The sequence below is a fragment of the Dermacentor albipictus genome, chromosome 1, assembly GCF_038994185.2.
Source record: "Dermacentor albipictus isolate Rhodes 1998 colony chromosome 1, USDA_Dalb.pri_finalv2, whole genome shotgun sequence".
Taxonomy (NCBI): domain Eukaryota; kingdom Metazoa; phylum Arthropoda; class Arachnida; order Ixodida; family Ixodidae; genus Dermacentor; species Dermacentor albipictus.
This window is the reverse complement of record NC_091821.1, coordinates 166,226,114-166,242,716: the sequence shown is the minus strand read 5'-3', so window position 1 is coordinate 166,242,716 and position 16,603 is coordinate 166,226,114. Positions and strand designations below refer to the sequence as shown.

Here is a 16,603-nt window from a genome sequence, read left to right as displayed (position 1 = left end):
GGTGAATTTAGAGCCTCGTGCGGATTACGTGTTTAGTCACCTGCATGCCAAGGGGTACCTTGTTAGGACATTGTTTAATCACAGTGACAAATTTTTAAAAAAATTTTGCCCCCCCCCCTTTTTTTGTCATTATGGCTTGACAAGCTTTGTGTTTCTTTTTCATTTCATTTCTTTGACTTGGCATACAGTCGATGTTTTGTGAGAACTGAACTGTTACAGTGTCACTGCAACAAATTTTCCACTCTCGACTTCATTGCACTGATCATAAACACTTTTGGGTAGATGCGAGGCTGAAAGGTAAACTTTTGAACTGCCATGCCAATTTTAACAAAATGCGGCAGGTGGCTTTGTCTTCTTGTCGTTAGAACTTGTAGTAAATTTGACAACCCTAGCATAAATGCAAAAGAAGTTCTGCATATCCTATTGAGCAAATGAGTGTGCCTCTTTAGGAAAACTATTGTTTAAAAATTACAATGTTAGATAACCTTTTTTGAAATAAACATCTTCTGTACGCCCTACATGATAGAATAGGGGCAGCTGCTTGCAATTTTATGCCTTCTTTTGTAGAAACCGTGTCACTTGAAAACAAACTGTTTTCTTGTTATTATGATGCAGAAATGTATACCTTTTCTCACAATAGAAGCAATATAGAAATTCAAAATGTGCATAGTCTTGTTTCTCACAAATTTTCAGCCTAATAACAATCTTAGAAAATTTCTTATTGCAATTTCGAAACAATAATTTTCCTAGAAGTGCGAATAGATCAAGAAGTGCAAACTGAGAAAAAAATATTACAAGATCTCAAAACATGCCGAAAGACATGCCACTGCCGGGTAAAGGAAAGCAAGTTTTATTCACTTCTGCCATGCAGATAATAACCAAACTTGGTGAGGAGCTCTTTATATGCTGAGAAATCCAAAACAAACAAAATTAGGAAACAAAAATCTTAATTTTAGCCCCACATCCCCCCCTTACAAAGGCAAGTTGTCTGAAATTGTTACTGATTTGAGATTATTTAATGTAATTGCATGTGTTGTGTTGTTACATGTGTTACATATTGCAGTTGTGCCTATGAACTTATCTTTTATTGCGATAGCAATTATATGGACACTCTAGGTGCATTTCTGTTGTCGCCATGAGGTTCCGTATAAAGTCCAAGGATGATGAAATCGTTGCCTCACACTGTGTGCTGTATGTGCAAGTGAAAGCGTGCCAGGTTGACCCGGCAATCACGGCTAAATCTCGCGCGTGCAAGCGAGGGAATCGGGGAGGAGGTGCGCTGTCCTCCATTGCGCGCAACAATCGAGGGGGAAGGTGAGAGGGGAGGGGGGGTCACCGAGGTGGTTGCTGTATCTTGAAAGCCATCTGCGATAGGGACAGAGTCTGGCCGCGTGCTGCGTTTTTGCGGCTTAGTTTGCGTTTATACGAGACACAGCACGAAGGTCAATTTGCTCGCTGCTGCTACCATGCATCCTCACTCTAGCATTTTGACAGCGAGTTTCTGCGGTCGCCGAGTGAGATGTGTTAATGTTTGCTTGTGCGTGCGTGTCACCAAGCTTGTTAATTTAGTTAGTATGACTATGTTTACAAGTTTATATGGCCGATAAAACTACTGTCCTTCGTATAGCTAGCTGTCCACTAATATGCTATCGCAATCGATGCTTTGCCTTTCGGGCGAAACTGCAACTTTTTTGATTGACTGCTTTTTCTTAATTTTCAGTATAAAGAAGTATTACTACTTCTTCAATTACACATTTTTAATTTAGCATAATATTTTTTCAAGCTCGCATATTGATAGGTGCCACGTCAATACCATTGACAAGGTAATGTTATACTTAAGAAAGATGTATTAGTTTTGCTGACTGTACTTGTATTGTTTTGAGTGTCACCATCTTTCTGAGGTGTTGCACCACAGTATTATGCTTCATTAAGCATGGCTTCAGTTTCAATTACCTGTTGTTTTAAATTTTAAGGAGTTAATATTGTGTTTCTCTGTGCAAAGCAGTTTCAATTTTTTTACTTCTTTTGGCTGCTCTTATTGTAACAACATGACATGGCATACACAGGTGCTATTTGATAACACAGTGCAACTACCTCCAGTCTTAGTGTGATCTTCTTAGTGAGTTCTTTTTACCTGTGTGCATCTTGTTAGTAAAAAACCTTTAATCACCGGCACTATCTTTTATCTATCTACACTCTTCTGGCAGCACTCTAGTTGACCTGTATTTACTTAAAACATGCACATTGGTGATGTGTATTGAGTAGCTGGTGCTTCAATTAGCTTGCTGTGCAGTCTGGATGTTGACAAAAATCATTTTTTAGTGCAAAGTAGTTTCTAGTATTGCAACCAATATTACAGTTGCTAGTGTGGTTAAATATTGACCAGCCAAATGTTGTTTAGTAGTAATTCAGTGCCGTGTTATAATTAGGCTTCCGACTTTTTGGTTAAGCTGATAAATATTTGCTGGTAAAAAGTACTTGAAATCAGTGAAAACTGAAAACATCAATTTTCGGACATTTTTGGCTTCAAATATATTTGCCAAGTGGGTGTTATACAACTAAATTACTGTTGAAGCTATTATGCTTGTTGTCTCAGAATAGAAGCTCAAAAGCCCTTTATTCGAGATGTGTTGGTGGAGTGCATAAATGAATAGGGTCCATAAAGCGGGCAGGCTGCTTAAATATTATTGCACTGGCTAGAATCTTGACTGAAGCATTTAAGGGTTTTCTTTACTAAGCTAAACAAGACAGATTAAACAAGACAGTTTAATCTCCACGAGTTGATGGGCTAGGTTATTCATCGTAATAATGCAGCAGCGCAGGAAGGACAAAGGACACTCTTACCAAAACTAAAGTTTAAAGGCAAAAAAGACAAGTCTCAGTTATCTTGAATATCTCTCCCACAAAATTTGAATAAGATTGGCAGAAAGGCTGGACTGAATGTCGTCTTTTCCACACGAAATTAGTTAACAAGTTTATGTTGCCAGGTTAATGATGGGGCTAATATAGCCAGAGGCTGCACTAAGCATTGCTGTCATGTGTGAGTCACTTGCAGTCAAAATGCTTTTTATTTGGTTCCACTGTCCTCTAAAAAAGTGTAGGCAGGATAACAGCCTGCTATCTTAATGAATGGATCTGAGAACTTGAGTACAATGTAAAGTGTGCTGTTTCAGGGCAATTAGCCTTCCACTGTATGGACTGTGGCTGTATGCTTGTGTTCAAAAACTTAATGATGGTGAGCAGAAGCTAGGATAAAACAATGCACAAAATTTTCAAAGGTGAGGAAATCTTAAGGCTACAAGGCACCTGTACCTATGTCAGCACCCCTTCTCATTCTTTGGGATAAAGAACCGATCCTTACGACATTTTTAAATAAATCTGACCACATGCTGTCATAGTTGATGACAGTCTAGAGTTGTCATGTCGTATCTTTGTTTTTTATGTGTTTGTAATAGTGGCTTCTTTCCTTGCTTACCAAATTGATATTTTTTGCCTAGTGTATCAGTTCAGCACTTGTGGCATCAGATTTATGTTCTTGCATCCTTTGAACTTCCTGTCCTGCTGCCGTAGTAATTTTAATGGGTTTAAATTAGAAGGTTATATTCAACAGAATTTGTGCAACACTAGAGTTTATTAGTGGAACCATGTTACCTCATGTGAAGCGTACAAGGACTGTATCCACACTGTATTGTGTGGCAAGTACCAGTGAGGAGCCTGATGCGTCAACCTGCAACGGCTGCATTTTTATGGAGGCAACATACAAAAACACCCATGTAATTAGATTTAGGTGCTCATTAAAGAACCCCAGGTGGTCCAAATTTCCAGAGTCCCTCACTATGGCATGCCTCATAATCAGACCGTGGTGTTGGCATGTAAAACCCTACAATAAAATTTTTTTTCAACAGTATATGTTCATTGGAAACTGACATGTCATATTATGTTGTAAGCCACTAAACCATTAAATTTTTTCCATGGCAGAGTTCAATTATAACAATACAACAATGGAAAGATGTGTCAATGTTCACCTCATGGAACATATGCTATTGCTGCAGGAGACAGTAACTCCTTAAACTGCAGTTCCTGCTCCATCTAATTCAGTTGCACTGAAATTATTTGTACAATATACAGATCGTGTGGGAGACACCAGAATTATTGTCACGATGTTCAGATCACATAAAAGGTAGCAGAGGCATGCTGTAAACAGGAACTGCAGGTACTGGGCTTGTGTTATTATCTTTGATGTTTTATTGATTAGGTCTTTAAATGTTTAACAGCTCGCTTGATTTTTAAATTATAATTACCAAGCCAATTTCTGTTTAGCATCGGTTGATCAAACAGTTATACACTTAATTTTAAAAATTCAGTAAGCAATACTCGCCAAATTTTTCTTAAATGTTCTAAAATCGGAAGCCTAGTTATAATCTAATACTTGAAATGCTTAGTAGTTCTGAAGCACACTTGCTGTAGATGCAGCTACAAGCGTTTTTATGTGTTGATTTAGTGTTGCAGAATGTATGTGCATGCATTTAAATTAATTCTTGCTTTGATTGTTTTTCAATTTATTAGTTTGTATAACGAATGCCTTTGATGTATTTGGCTTTGCCCCTTGGTGCACGGTAAAATATTTTTATGCTGCTTACTGCTTTTTTATATTTATTTGTGTTTGTGAATTTTTGGTTTATGTGCAGTCATGCTTTTCCTGACTGGCAGTGCTTGTTATGGTTTCATCCTGAGTGTTGTTTGCTTTTTAATTGGCATATTCTTATTTTTGAAGGCAAAACAGGCAACCAGTGTATTTATTTATGCAGTCAGATAGCAAGTTCTTCTTGTTTCCCTCCTATTGTTGAGTGTGTTCTCATCTTTTCTGCAAATATATGTAGCCTAAAAAAAAAGATCAATAGGCTTGTCCTGAGTGGGGGTTTACCACACACTTCATCATCATCAGCCAGTTATTTTCTGTTGAATGATGTTTCCTAGGGTATGAATTTTAACTACAAGGTGTGTCAGCACTAATGTTCGTACAGTTATCTTGAACATGGATGTCTAAAGTTTTGTGATGGTGTGGATTCCTGTGTCTAATAACATTAAGTAGCCTATGGCGAATGTGCAAATTTTCAGGATGTGAAGATACTTGGCATTTTCAGTTGCTGAGGTAAAAGAATCATGAGGGGCCTATTGATTGCGGCTTTTAAGAATGCAGTTAATTTGTCATAAAGTCTCAGTGGACGCTAGAAGCCTAAAATACAAGGCACTGCTTCTCGGTGCATATTTCCTGGGCACAAACATTACAACAGAAGTACTGTAAAGGACGGAACCTAAGCCCCTGTTTTCATTTTAATGTAATCAATAGCAGCCAATAACTTTTGACACAGTGTAATGACTACCTGCTTTCAAGAATAACTGCTTTTGTGACGAAGTTTCATGTAGCAGCATTGGTATTAGCTTAGATTTAGAGAAGCAGAAAAAACTCCCAGGCTGTGTGTCTCCTATGCTTGTATACTTTGCTTTCACAAAGTCTGCATGAGTGTGTGCGCTTGTGCTGCACCAGCAGTTGAGCTTGATGCTGAGGGTAATATTTTTCATCTGGTTTTCGTTTCCAACACAATTTACAATTGGTTGAACATTGGTGATTTTCACTGCCACCCATGGCTGCACAAGCAAGGTATGATTTATGAGTTGTGATAGGAGTGTGATGCACAGCTTATCCTCTTATTTGTTGCAGCTTCTTGAATGTATAACACATACTTTTTTTTTTCATAAATGCAATTGTTGCTTATTTCTTGCTTATTTTAGAAGTGACCAACCGCACCATGCATTGTCTTAGGTTGCTATACAGGACTTAGCTGTGTCTTTATGGTAAAGAAAGCAGTATTGAAGTGTGAGTAGCAGTTTTTTTTTAATTTTTTATTTACTCATGCTCATCAGCATCACGTGATCTTCAAGAAGGAGACGAGGAGCAGCAGTTTTTTAGCAGAGCAGTATGCCGCTGAGTTGTTCCTCCCCCTTCTTCCCTTCCACCCGAATACGACAGGTGCACCTAGGGGCGACACCATGTCCACCAGCATAAGTCATTCATCTAAAGGCAGCCATGGTGGCTCAGCAGCCAGTGCACCATCAAGGCACGATGAAGCAGAGTCTCTCACATTCTTCCAGAAGAAAGAGTTTTTTGAGAAGCTATCTGAACAGTCACCACTGCAGGAAACTCTTGGTACAAGATTGGGGAGCACACCATCTTTGGATACAGCACTGACACGACCAGTCGTGACGGTCAAGCCACGACCACGCTCAGAGAGCCTTACTTCACAGGGGGAAATTGTTGAAGAAAACATAGTGTTTGCTGAACGGTTAAGACTATTTCAAAATGGAGCTCAAGTAAGTTCATTGCCAGTTGCCAGCCTGCCTCATCTTGACCTAATGGATAAAAGACGTCAAAGCAGAGAGCAAAAGTTTCAAGATATGCCAGAAATGGCTGAATCATTGCAGCAGATAGAAGGCCAACAGGATACTGATGGAAAGAGTGACACACGGTTACTTGTGCACACAAGTGATGCTGATAAGGAAGCTTTTGATGTGCGTTCTGTGCAGTCATCCGCAGACATAGATCAGCAGTTCTCTCGAATGAGAGTGCGAATGCCAGCCCCTGAAGAATGTGTTAGTGAAACGCTCATATCTAGCTGTGAGCTACCTGGAGAGAAACCATCGCCTCTGCGTGATGCTTACAAAGATTCCTTGTTAGCACCTCAACAAGAAGGTAGCCAAACCGGTAAGCCTTCTCAACCTGCTGCTTTAAGCGATAATTCTGTGTGCCTGGTGCATGAAGCTACTACAGATTTAACTTTTTCAAAAGCTGGTCCTCCTAACCAGACTAACAAAGATATCGCTGTGTCAGGAAGGCAACATTTGACAGACCATAAAACTTCTTTGCTTAGTTCGCAGTCACACATGCTTGCTTCAGGTCTTCAAATGGGCATTGTGGCTGGATCAGGAATTTTGCAAAAGGGCATTGAAGCAAGCACTCAAAGTGCAACTTTTGAGACATTAAGCTCTTCACCCATTGAACTGACAGCTTTAGATTCACCGACAGTGAGTGATTTACCTCTAAAACAAGGTTTTACAAGGGCTATGGAAGAGGCTAGGGGGAAAGACGGGGGAGAAATTGGTGGAGTTGTAGCTACAGCACCCATCGCAGTTCTGCCTGCTAGTGACATCCTCTCTGGGAAGCAGATCGAAATGCTAGACATATCACACGTTTCTGAGGAGTCAAATCTCTTTGAAATGTGTGCTGAATTGCCAGATCAAGTCGAAATGTCGCAGCCATCTGCAAAGGAAAAAACTATGATGAAAACAGAATATGCTGACATACAGCACAAGCTCTCATCAGCATTTGGGGAAAGTGTTGCTCCAGTGGACAGTGAAGGCTGTGTGACACGAGATCTTCCAAAAGCAGTGCTTGCAGCATTTGATGGATCAAGTCAAGAGTTTGTGGGCACAAAGTCGGAAGAGGACAGCGAACAGGATGCACACATTTTAGGCATATCACATGGCTTGTTGCCACGTGACTTTATTCCCAGACAAAGTGAGAGCATGGTTCATGCGAAAACTCCAGAACATTTTGCAGCAGATACAGCTAGAGATACCAACATCTCATTGGACTCAGCCTCTGTCCATCTCACGACTAAGAAGCTAGAAAGTTATGCTAGCAAAGAATTTGTGGAAGAAGAAAGAAGAGGTAACGAAAACTCTGAACACTTAGTTTCTCTAAGTGCTCATCAGAAAAGTAGGTTGAGAGAAAGTGATGAAGACAGCTATGATAGAGATGTTAAAGAATTTATTACTGTTTTGGAAAGTCGCGAGTCTTTTCCGATATGTGAGTTGTCAGAATGGAGACCTGCTGTTGCAGCCTATGAACCTCCTGTTCATGGTTCAGAAGTTACCTCTGAGTGTGTATCTGGGAAGGACAAGAAAGAGGATGAAGCTGTTAGCCATGTCCAGGATGAAACTGCCTCAAAAGAGCCTGATTATGAGGAGGGCTTGACAGAAGTCTCTGAGCCAGCTTTTGGAGTGGAAAAAGAGAAGTGTGCTGACAGCTCATCTCTTAGTGCTGAGTCAAGTTCTCACCTAGAGATAGCGTTAGCAAAACAGCTTAGCGAAGAACATAGTTTGCACATCACAACAAGAAATGAAGGTGAGCAGTCTTTGATTGTTGAGGATATTGTGAGCATTCCTGCAAAAAGCAGTGCATTAGATCAGCAAGCCTCTAGTCATAGTGCTGCCTCAAAAGACGAAATTCTGCTAAATGAAACTTCACAGACTGCTGGCAAAGTGGACAACCTGCCTTTGTCATTTGGTGATAGTGACAGGAGAGATACAGAATTTCCAAAGAAAGCTTCAGGAATAACCACTGATACGCTTGTCAAGGCTGTTGATAGTAATGATTTGCACCAGGATGAACTGTGCCTTGAAGCAAGCACAGGGCATCGTGAAAGTGGAAGTGACATGCCATATTCTTCAGATGAGGACCAACAAAAGGAACTTTCTAGATATAAAGAGGTTGAGTTAGCAATACCATTTTTACGTGGTGGTTCATCGTCTTTAGAAGATGAAGCTGAAGATGGAGGCAGTTTCTCAAGTGGTGATCTGCAAGCGGAAAAGATAGCCGAATTTTTAACCTCGGATCCTAGTACAGTTAGCAATGTGATACATTTTCCTCAGATATTTCAGGATCATGATATACCTGCACATAAAGTTCCTGCTGTGTCCACTGACACTGTGATGAATGTGGAAAAGCATGTTGGCTTTGTTTTGGATGATAGAACTGTGGGATTAGCACCTTGTGTGCCCCTTAAGTCAGACAGGCAAACAGAAATTGAAGAGGCCAGCCGCATTGTGGACAGTGTTGTGCATATAGCCAGCACTTTTGTGGAGTCACTTAATGAAGTTGCCCCTGAAGCCAGCCTGAAGGAAGATATACATGATAGTGGGCTTGCATATGCTGCTGGGAGCCCCCCTGAAAGATCAGAAGTCAGCGAGACCTTGTCACAAGCAGGTCCCCCATCAGCCATAGAGAAAGACAATAAAGAGAACCTTTTTGGTGTCAAAGAAATGTATGAAGTGTTGAAGGAAGGTCGCGTTGAAGATCGAGTTCAGTACTCCGTCACTAGTCTGGGAGATCCTTTATTTGCTGATGAAGTTGATGAGGACCAAGAGCGGAGAAGACGTGGCTCACCAACAGCAGAGTCCTTGGATGATCAGGCGCAAATTGAAAAATGCAGTCGGGAAGTCATGATGCAATTACTAGACGGGTTTTCACAGAGCGATGTGGAGCTCGCCGAAGTGCGAACGGAAGACGAAGCACCGGACATAGAAGATGACGTCCCCTCACCTGAGGCTGGTTCGCAAGAGGAGAAATCCGTGCCTTCGTCACAGGACAACAGCGGAGACCTCCAACCACAATTGTCTACTGAAGTGGAAATTGGCAGTCAGGCAAGTGGCGCACCAGCTCCGCTCTCCGAGCTTGATTACGAGCTGTGCCCAGATGCGGACCAGTTGCGCACCTCTGGGGATGAAGCTGTGTCAGCCAGGGTACCGCCACTGGAGCCAGGTACTTTGGTCGCCTCCTTTCTTTTGTTCCTCTGCAGTCGCCTGCACGCTGTGCATCTTGGGAACGCCTGCTCTTGGTTACATGTCTTTTGGTTGAAGGATTCGCCGGACTTGCTCAGTCACCTCATCATCATTGGTGCTTGGCCAGAGCGTTTTCTTTTTATTTCACTTGCAGTTTGCAGGCTCACAACTGCATGACTGGCACTAGAATAGACACTTTTCTTGTATCAAAGCCTGCAGTAATTTGGGTTTAGGGTAACAGGCAAATTGATAATATACGTTATGTATGACTTTTAAGTCATTTAGATATGAACATCTATTGTGATGTGAGAAACATAATACTTGCCACGGGATGGGCTAACACGAGAAAGGGTCTATTCTGTCTCCCACACACACTATTTTATTTTCTCTTGGTTTACAGAATGAATCTTTGCATCTTGTATTCCGTAAATTTTTTTTTTGTAAATGTCTTTTATGTTCATCTGTTTTCTCAGCTTGCATGACACTCTGCTTTAGAAAGGTTTGACACAAAGCCTGATAAACTGTGCGCATGGTGCTGAAGTAAGAAACAGTGTCCTGTATTGTACTGTTTGTAGCAGTGTGATAAGCTGCTTGTTTTGGTTGGTGGTGTGAAAAAATAATGTGAAGGCAGCATTGTGATGAAAAATACAATGTGATTGGTGAATATTTTCGTTAACCTTTGTCAGATTTTCCTTGCAATAGATGCACTGCTTCAGGGTCATGTTAGCAATGATATATTCTGGTGCACTTCCAAATACAGTTTAGGTACTACTACTTCTACGAAATGGCAGTGGTGTTTTCTGAGTTTGGCTCTTGTATGGTTGGAACCACCCAATTTATTTTCTTTGAACTTAAAGAGGCCTTGCACCACTTTTTTAACATGGTAAACAAACAATTTAATCATTGTAGTTAGTGACAACCAAAGAATGTAGTGACAAATGCATTGCTGTTCAACTCAGATAACTTCTACAGATGGGCCAGACAATTACATTCATCCATTTTACGTTCTTCCATTAGTTACCAAAGTACAACTGTGAAGCTAAGCACATGTATATTGAGCATTCTTTTAATTTTGGAGGAAGTGAGGATGAAATGATTGGGTCAACGAGGTGTCTGCATTGAGTTTTGTAAAAAATTTGAGAAATAATTGACAAAGACACCTATGTTGTGTATACGGAGATAATTGCATGAACAGAAAAATGTGTTACTTGTATAGTAGACTTCCGTTAACTCGACTCCGGTTAACTCAATTTTTTGGTTAAGTCGATCTTGACCGAATGTTTCAGCGGGTGCCCATGCATTTCAATGGGGCCAAACTTTCATTATTACAACCCTAAAATTGGCCTTTGCCAGATAATTCAAACTTGACCAGTCAGTACTCACGCACCTGACCCCTATAGTGACCAAGTAGAGACCCCTTTAGTGGCAGCGTCTGGGTCGGTGGAGCTTTGGGCCAGTGAATGCATTAAACGCACATCATCTCCTGTTGAAAATACTTATTTTCAGCCTGCCTTGGGAAGATTTTCAAGCAATAACTGTAGCTTACAATGTCCCATAATAGTATTTACCTGATTCTAACACGTGCGTCTTTTTTCTTTAAAGAAAATGGGGCTGAATATTACAAAACCGAAACCACCTTCTTGCATTTGTATGCTTTATCACATAAAACAATTTGAAAGCTATGCGGTGAACCTGACTTAGGGAAAGCGGCTGACACTGTGCAACACATATGAGACTTGCCCATTTTTCTTGCTAAGAATATTGGGTGTGCATTAGTTTTCTACTTTGTTTAGGAGCTTTCTTGTCATTTCTACATTAGTTTTCTACTTTGGACACAGAAAGTGGGCATGCGTTTAATTTGGGGTAGTGTTAGAATTAGGCAAATACTGCCAAATGAATCAAATGTGTTTTATGGGGATTTTTCTGCATCTTTTTAATTCAACCCACCGGATAACTTGATCAGTTTAGTCGGTCCTGTCAAGGTTGAATTAACGGAAGTCGACTGCAGTTTAATAGTATCAGAGGAAGGAGACTATCACTTCAAGATTTTTGCAAACATGGGCAAAAACTATGTTCAAAAGGTTCTTGCTGTGATTCCTGGAGCTCTTCACCTCACTGTTTGAGAAGTTTGTGATCAAGTGGGAATGAATATGGGATTGACCTATGAAATTATAATGTGGAAACTAAAAACTAAGGATAGTTTGTCAGCACCAAATTCGTGCATAGTTTCAGTGAAGAGCCGAGGACCAGCACGTTCAGCTCGATAAGGATCTGCATTCAAATAGAAGCTGAAGAAAATCGTCGCAGGCAATTAGACATGGGGCCATTTAATCACCTTGCAGGTATTTCCTAGATAAACAAATGTTTAACAAACCTCAAGACACATTGATATCAAAGTATAAAGGATGTACAGGAAATCAAAATGAGAGAACTGTATACTATCAAAGAAAGTCTGTCACATAAATATTTTTTAATGAAGGAATCACTCGGAGTGGTAGCTAGTGGAGAAGTCTACAGTGTATACAGTTTCATAATGTGAACAGTAAAATTTTTTGAAGAAGAAATTTTGTTTGTTTTTGAATAGCCTTCATATTGCCACAAGAAGCAACTATACATTCTAGCAACGTGTGAGGCTTTCAGTGCTCACGAAATGTCACCAGGTACATGATTATTTGTGCATAATCACTTGCTCCACTTCTGGGGCTCACTAAGTTATAAGTATGGGAAATCTAGAGAACAATGGTCATAAGTCAGATTTAAGCATCATGGATGCTTGTTAACAAATTAGTAGTCGTGTGTGCAGATTTGGAGCTTATTTAATACAAATCAAGTAGCCTTTTCTATTCTATTTGAAAATGTGATGGCACTGGGGTGCCACTACACAGTATTCTAAATTGTGAGATATTTGTTTCTTTCAAATACTTAGATAATAACAGCATTTATTGGAGTCTCAAGGAGAATGAATGATAAAAGGGAGGACTGTCCCGAATGATTGTAGTGCAAGGGAGCTGTGTTTACTATGTAGGGGCATCCGTTTCCGAGCAAGTCTACAAGGCAGATAACTTATGCTCAAATATTTTTGGTCATTGATTATGAATTAAGCAGCTTATATGTGAATTAGTTGTCATGATTTAGGCAAAGCAATATATTATTTGGCCATTCACATCATGTTCCCATACCTTTAACATAATGTACCGTGCTGTAGTACCACACTCCATTTCTTGAAGGAACTGAACATTCTACGTGCAACTGATGACGAGCTGTTCCCTTTTCCCATTACTGTCATCATCGTGGTGTTCTACAAAACTCGCAGCAGCTTTTTCTTATTAACAAGGTCCTCAGTTGACCGGACATCCATTTGCGAAAAGCATTACATGCATTGTAAATAAACAATGCAAATATTGTCAATAACATTTTTGCTCCAAGAGGACTCATTGCAAACTTTATATTTCACTGTATTTAGAAATAAAATATTCAATATTCGATTCAATACTTGGAGGGTGTATTTCTTAAATGTTCGTATTTGATTCAATCAAGAAATTTCACTATTTGAACACCCCTACAGACTAGTATAGTTTCTAGCACAACTGTGTTCATGGTTGTAGGAGGGCACAAGTGTACCAGTGACAACTTATTTAGTGGCTTAATATCGGGAAAGTTTCAGGCATGAGGTAATCACCATCTCCTACAGATATATGGGAGGAATCGTGAGTAGAGGAAACAAGTGCATGTTTTTAGCTGACATACCAGAACTCCAAACTTGATCGGACTCTCAAGGCTTCTTTGGCACAATGCTCAAGACATGTACAAGTGCTTCATGTTCTGCATATCAAAAACATCATGTCTTCAAACTTCACTTTCAAGGCTAGTTTTTAGATATTGAGGTAGTCTTGCATGTCACTAAAGTACTGAATGTTTTTCAAGACTGATGAAGATGCTGTTGTCAATCGCTTTATTATATAGTCTGGAAAGGGCATCACTACACATTGTTTTATCCTTTCTTTGACTGAGGAGTTGGGATAAACACACTGATCAACTTTGACCAGATGCAAACTAAAATAACCAGTAATGTTTCTAGTATGATGATATAAATGACCATTGCTGTCAACTCCAAGTTGACTGGACCTTTCAGTGAAGCACTGTATGCATAAAATTCAAGATAGTTGCTTCATGAATTATCATCTGTGTGCCAGAGACGCACTGTGAAAGTAATGCTAAAATTGCTCACATATTTTTGGATCTCTATGTGGTTGGAAATGTGAAATTATAGTGCTTTCAAGAGAAGTGAGGCGAGCACTAGTACACATGCTTAAAAAGAGAGAAGGAACTGTCACTCTGCATGGTAGCAATTACAAAGCATTAAAAAGCAATTACAAAAGGTGTTTACATAAGAGAACAATTTTGCATCACTTCTGTCTGCCTTGCCAGTTTATCTTGCATGGCTGAACATGGCTGCTAGAGACTTTGTAAACTTCAGAACCTAGTTCGAAACAAGTTCGCTGCAAGTCACATTCTGTGGGCTAGCTTCTGCGCATACTACATGCACTTCTAGAAGAGTTGACTGTTGGGCTAGTTGGTCGTCCATATTTGAAGTAGTAGCTTAGCGCGAATAAAACCAAGGACGCAAGGAAGACGGACAAGGACAAACGCTACTCACAACTGTTTAAGGAACGTTTCCTTCCATTAAACAGTTGTGAGCAGCGCTTGTCCTTGTCTGTCTTCCTTGTGTCCGTGGTTTTATTTGTGCTAAGCTACTACTTCATACATGCACTTCATACACCCATTGCATCGGGACCTGCAAAGTGACAATAAGGAGCATGATACACTGCAGTGACCACACTTTTAGTACTTAAGTATAGATCATGTACTATTGCACTCAGTATGATCTACAACCTGCGACCGTTTTGACAGACGACTTTGCATTCTAGCTCATACTGAAGTGTGATAGTGAAGTGTGATACTGCAGTGCATGACCCATTATGAAGTTCACAAATTTATACTTACATTCATAAAGTCTTTGAGCTCAAGTTATTAGGCATAATGTTTCAAAACAGCCAGATAGCTTTCTAGGTGTAATCTCTTGCTGCATTTTTTATTTTGTAAATAAAAATAATAAGACAAGTAAGTGTCGTTTTTAACAAAGAAGAATGCATTACTCTATCTGGCTCTCTCAGATGCTTGGAAGTAAATGCCACTGCCATTTTGCTCACTATATTTTCTCACCAATGTTACTTTATTAGCATAGTGCACCAGAAAATGCTTTGCATTTAAAGGTAGTGATAATGATGCTGCTTCCCTTGCATGATTGATACTGTCATCCCTGCTTTGTTCCTTTTTTCAATTTTTGAAAACAAGAACTGGGTACTGATGCTATGGACTTCCTTAATGTGTGTATCTTCACAGCTTGTCTGTTTTAGTTCTTAAGCATAGAATAACTTGCATGTGAAGCATTGGCTACAAGTTTTCAGCTTAATCTGATATGTCTGGTTTTGGAATGTTAGTCCAAATTCTAGTGTTTCTTTTCACACTATATACACGAGTATGGTAGTGAAGTTCAGCCTTAGTGTAGAGTGTTTCTTGACATTAAGACTCTGGAAGCCTTAATGTGGGGTACTGCAAACATAAAAAAGTGATTTTTATTGTAGCAAAAAAATTTTACCTACATTTTAGCTGAAAGAAAAAAAAAAACATCTAATTGAAGAGGAAGGTGCTAGATAGAAATTAGTTGCTTATCCTGTAATTTCAAAAGTGGTGTTTAATATGTGTATCGGCGGACAGATTCGCAAAGCTTTTTGTACCTAAGTTGGGTTTGTAACTTCCCAGCGGCTTGGCAATCGACGTTTTGGCTATAGTGACTGTTCATGCTACATAGTTGTATGCCCACTGGGGAAATTTTGATGAAAACGTCTCAAGTCATTTTTGGTATTTGGGAAACATGGGCATTAGTGGTGACTGAAATGCACACCTGAAATCCACCATATTTGACAAGTTCCAAGTCCTCTATTGCAAAAGTGGAAAGAGTATATGAAGTTTCTTTGCCTTGGAAGCTTGAAAAGATGGACACTCTCAAAGATAACCTTCATGAAGCTTTGAGGTATGTAAACACCTTAGTTCGATGGCTGCTGAGGAAAGAGGAGTAGCTCATGAAATATAAAGTTCTGGCATGAATGTTGTTCTCGTGGCTACAGGCTGACCAGCACATGAGTACTGGCCATGAAGAACCAGACTTAAATGCAAACAGTCTTGTGGATCTGATGCCTTTCTCATTTTTTAATGTTCTCTTTCTACAAGAAAACTTCCTTGTGAGAGCATATCATTTGTGCTCCTGTGCGTTATCAGACTATCTTTAGTTGATCGTCATCTGAGGTCTTTCATCTTCAGACAGTCCTGTGTAATTATTTGCATCTCATGATTTCGCAGCATCATCAGCTAGGGTTCTTTTGGTGACAGCTTCGAGGTTATAGTCTTGCAGTATAGGTATCTCAATTTGTGCACAGTTCAATTTGCTATATCTTGAAGGGACAGCGCAAAATGACTAAGACAGAAGGCAGGAACACACAGGACACAGTACAACATTCCTGCCTTCTGTCTTCGTCATCTTGTGCTGCCCCTTCAAGATGTTCAACCAGTACCAACTTGTCCAAATGTTGATCCTTCTCAATTTGCTATGTAGGTTGCTCACAATGGAAATGACTCATTTATGTTTGCAATATTGTTGTGCTTAAAAAGATAGCTTTACAGTCTATCCACAGCAGGTACAGGCTTCACAATTTCCACTTACATATTGAAATTACTAGTTAAACATCTGAAGTCTTTGTATTGTAGTACTTAATTCTGCTTATCCTTATGTAAAGAGAGATTTGCTAAAATTTATGTGTACCTTAGATTTGAATGTCTAGGGCTCTTCAGATATCTGTATGTAACTCAAAAGGTTGCTTTTTACCATCAACAAAGTCGCATTTGGTTAGGTGCTTGTTACAAT

The 16,603-nt window shown here is 39.8% G+C and overlaps 1 protein-coding gene across 20 annotated transcripts in view; it reads left to right on the top strand.

Annotated features, from left to right (window-relative positions):
• Nucleotides 1-16,603, top strand: part of LOC135911558 (uncharacterized) — a 412,939-nt gene that overhangs the window by 373,868 nt on the left and 22,468 nt on the right. For 19 of the 20 annotated variants that reach the window (XM_070528859.1, XM_070528854.1, XM_070528861.1 and 16 more), the window contains one exon: nt 6,032-6,763. The exons of the other annotated variant lie outside the window; for it this stretch is intronic. In XM_070528859.1, coding sequence (XP_070384960.1) covers nt 6,032-6,763 — 732 coding nt within the window. The remainder of the gene's footprint in view (nt 1-6,031; nt 6,764-16,603) is intronic. 20 annotated transcript variants of the gene reach the window in all.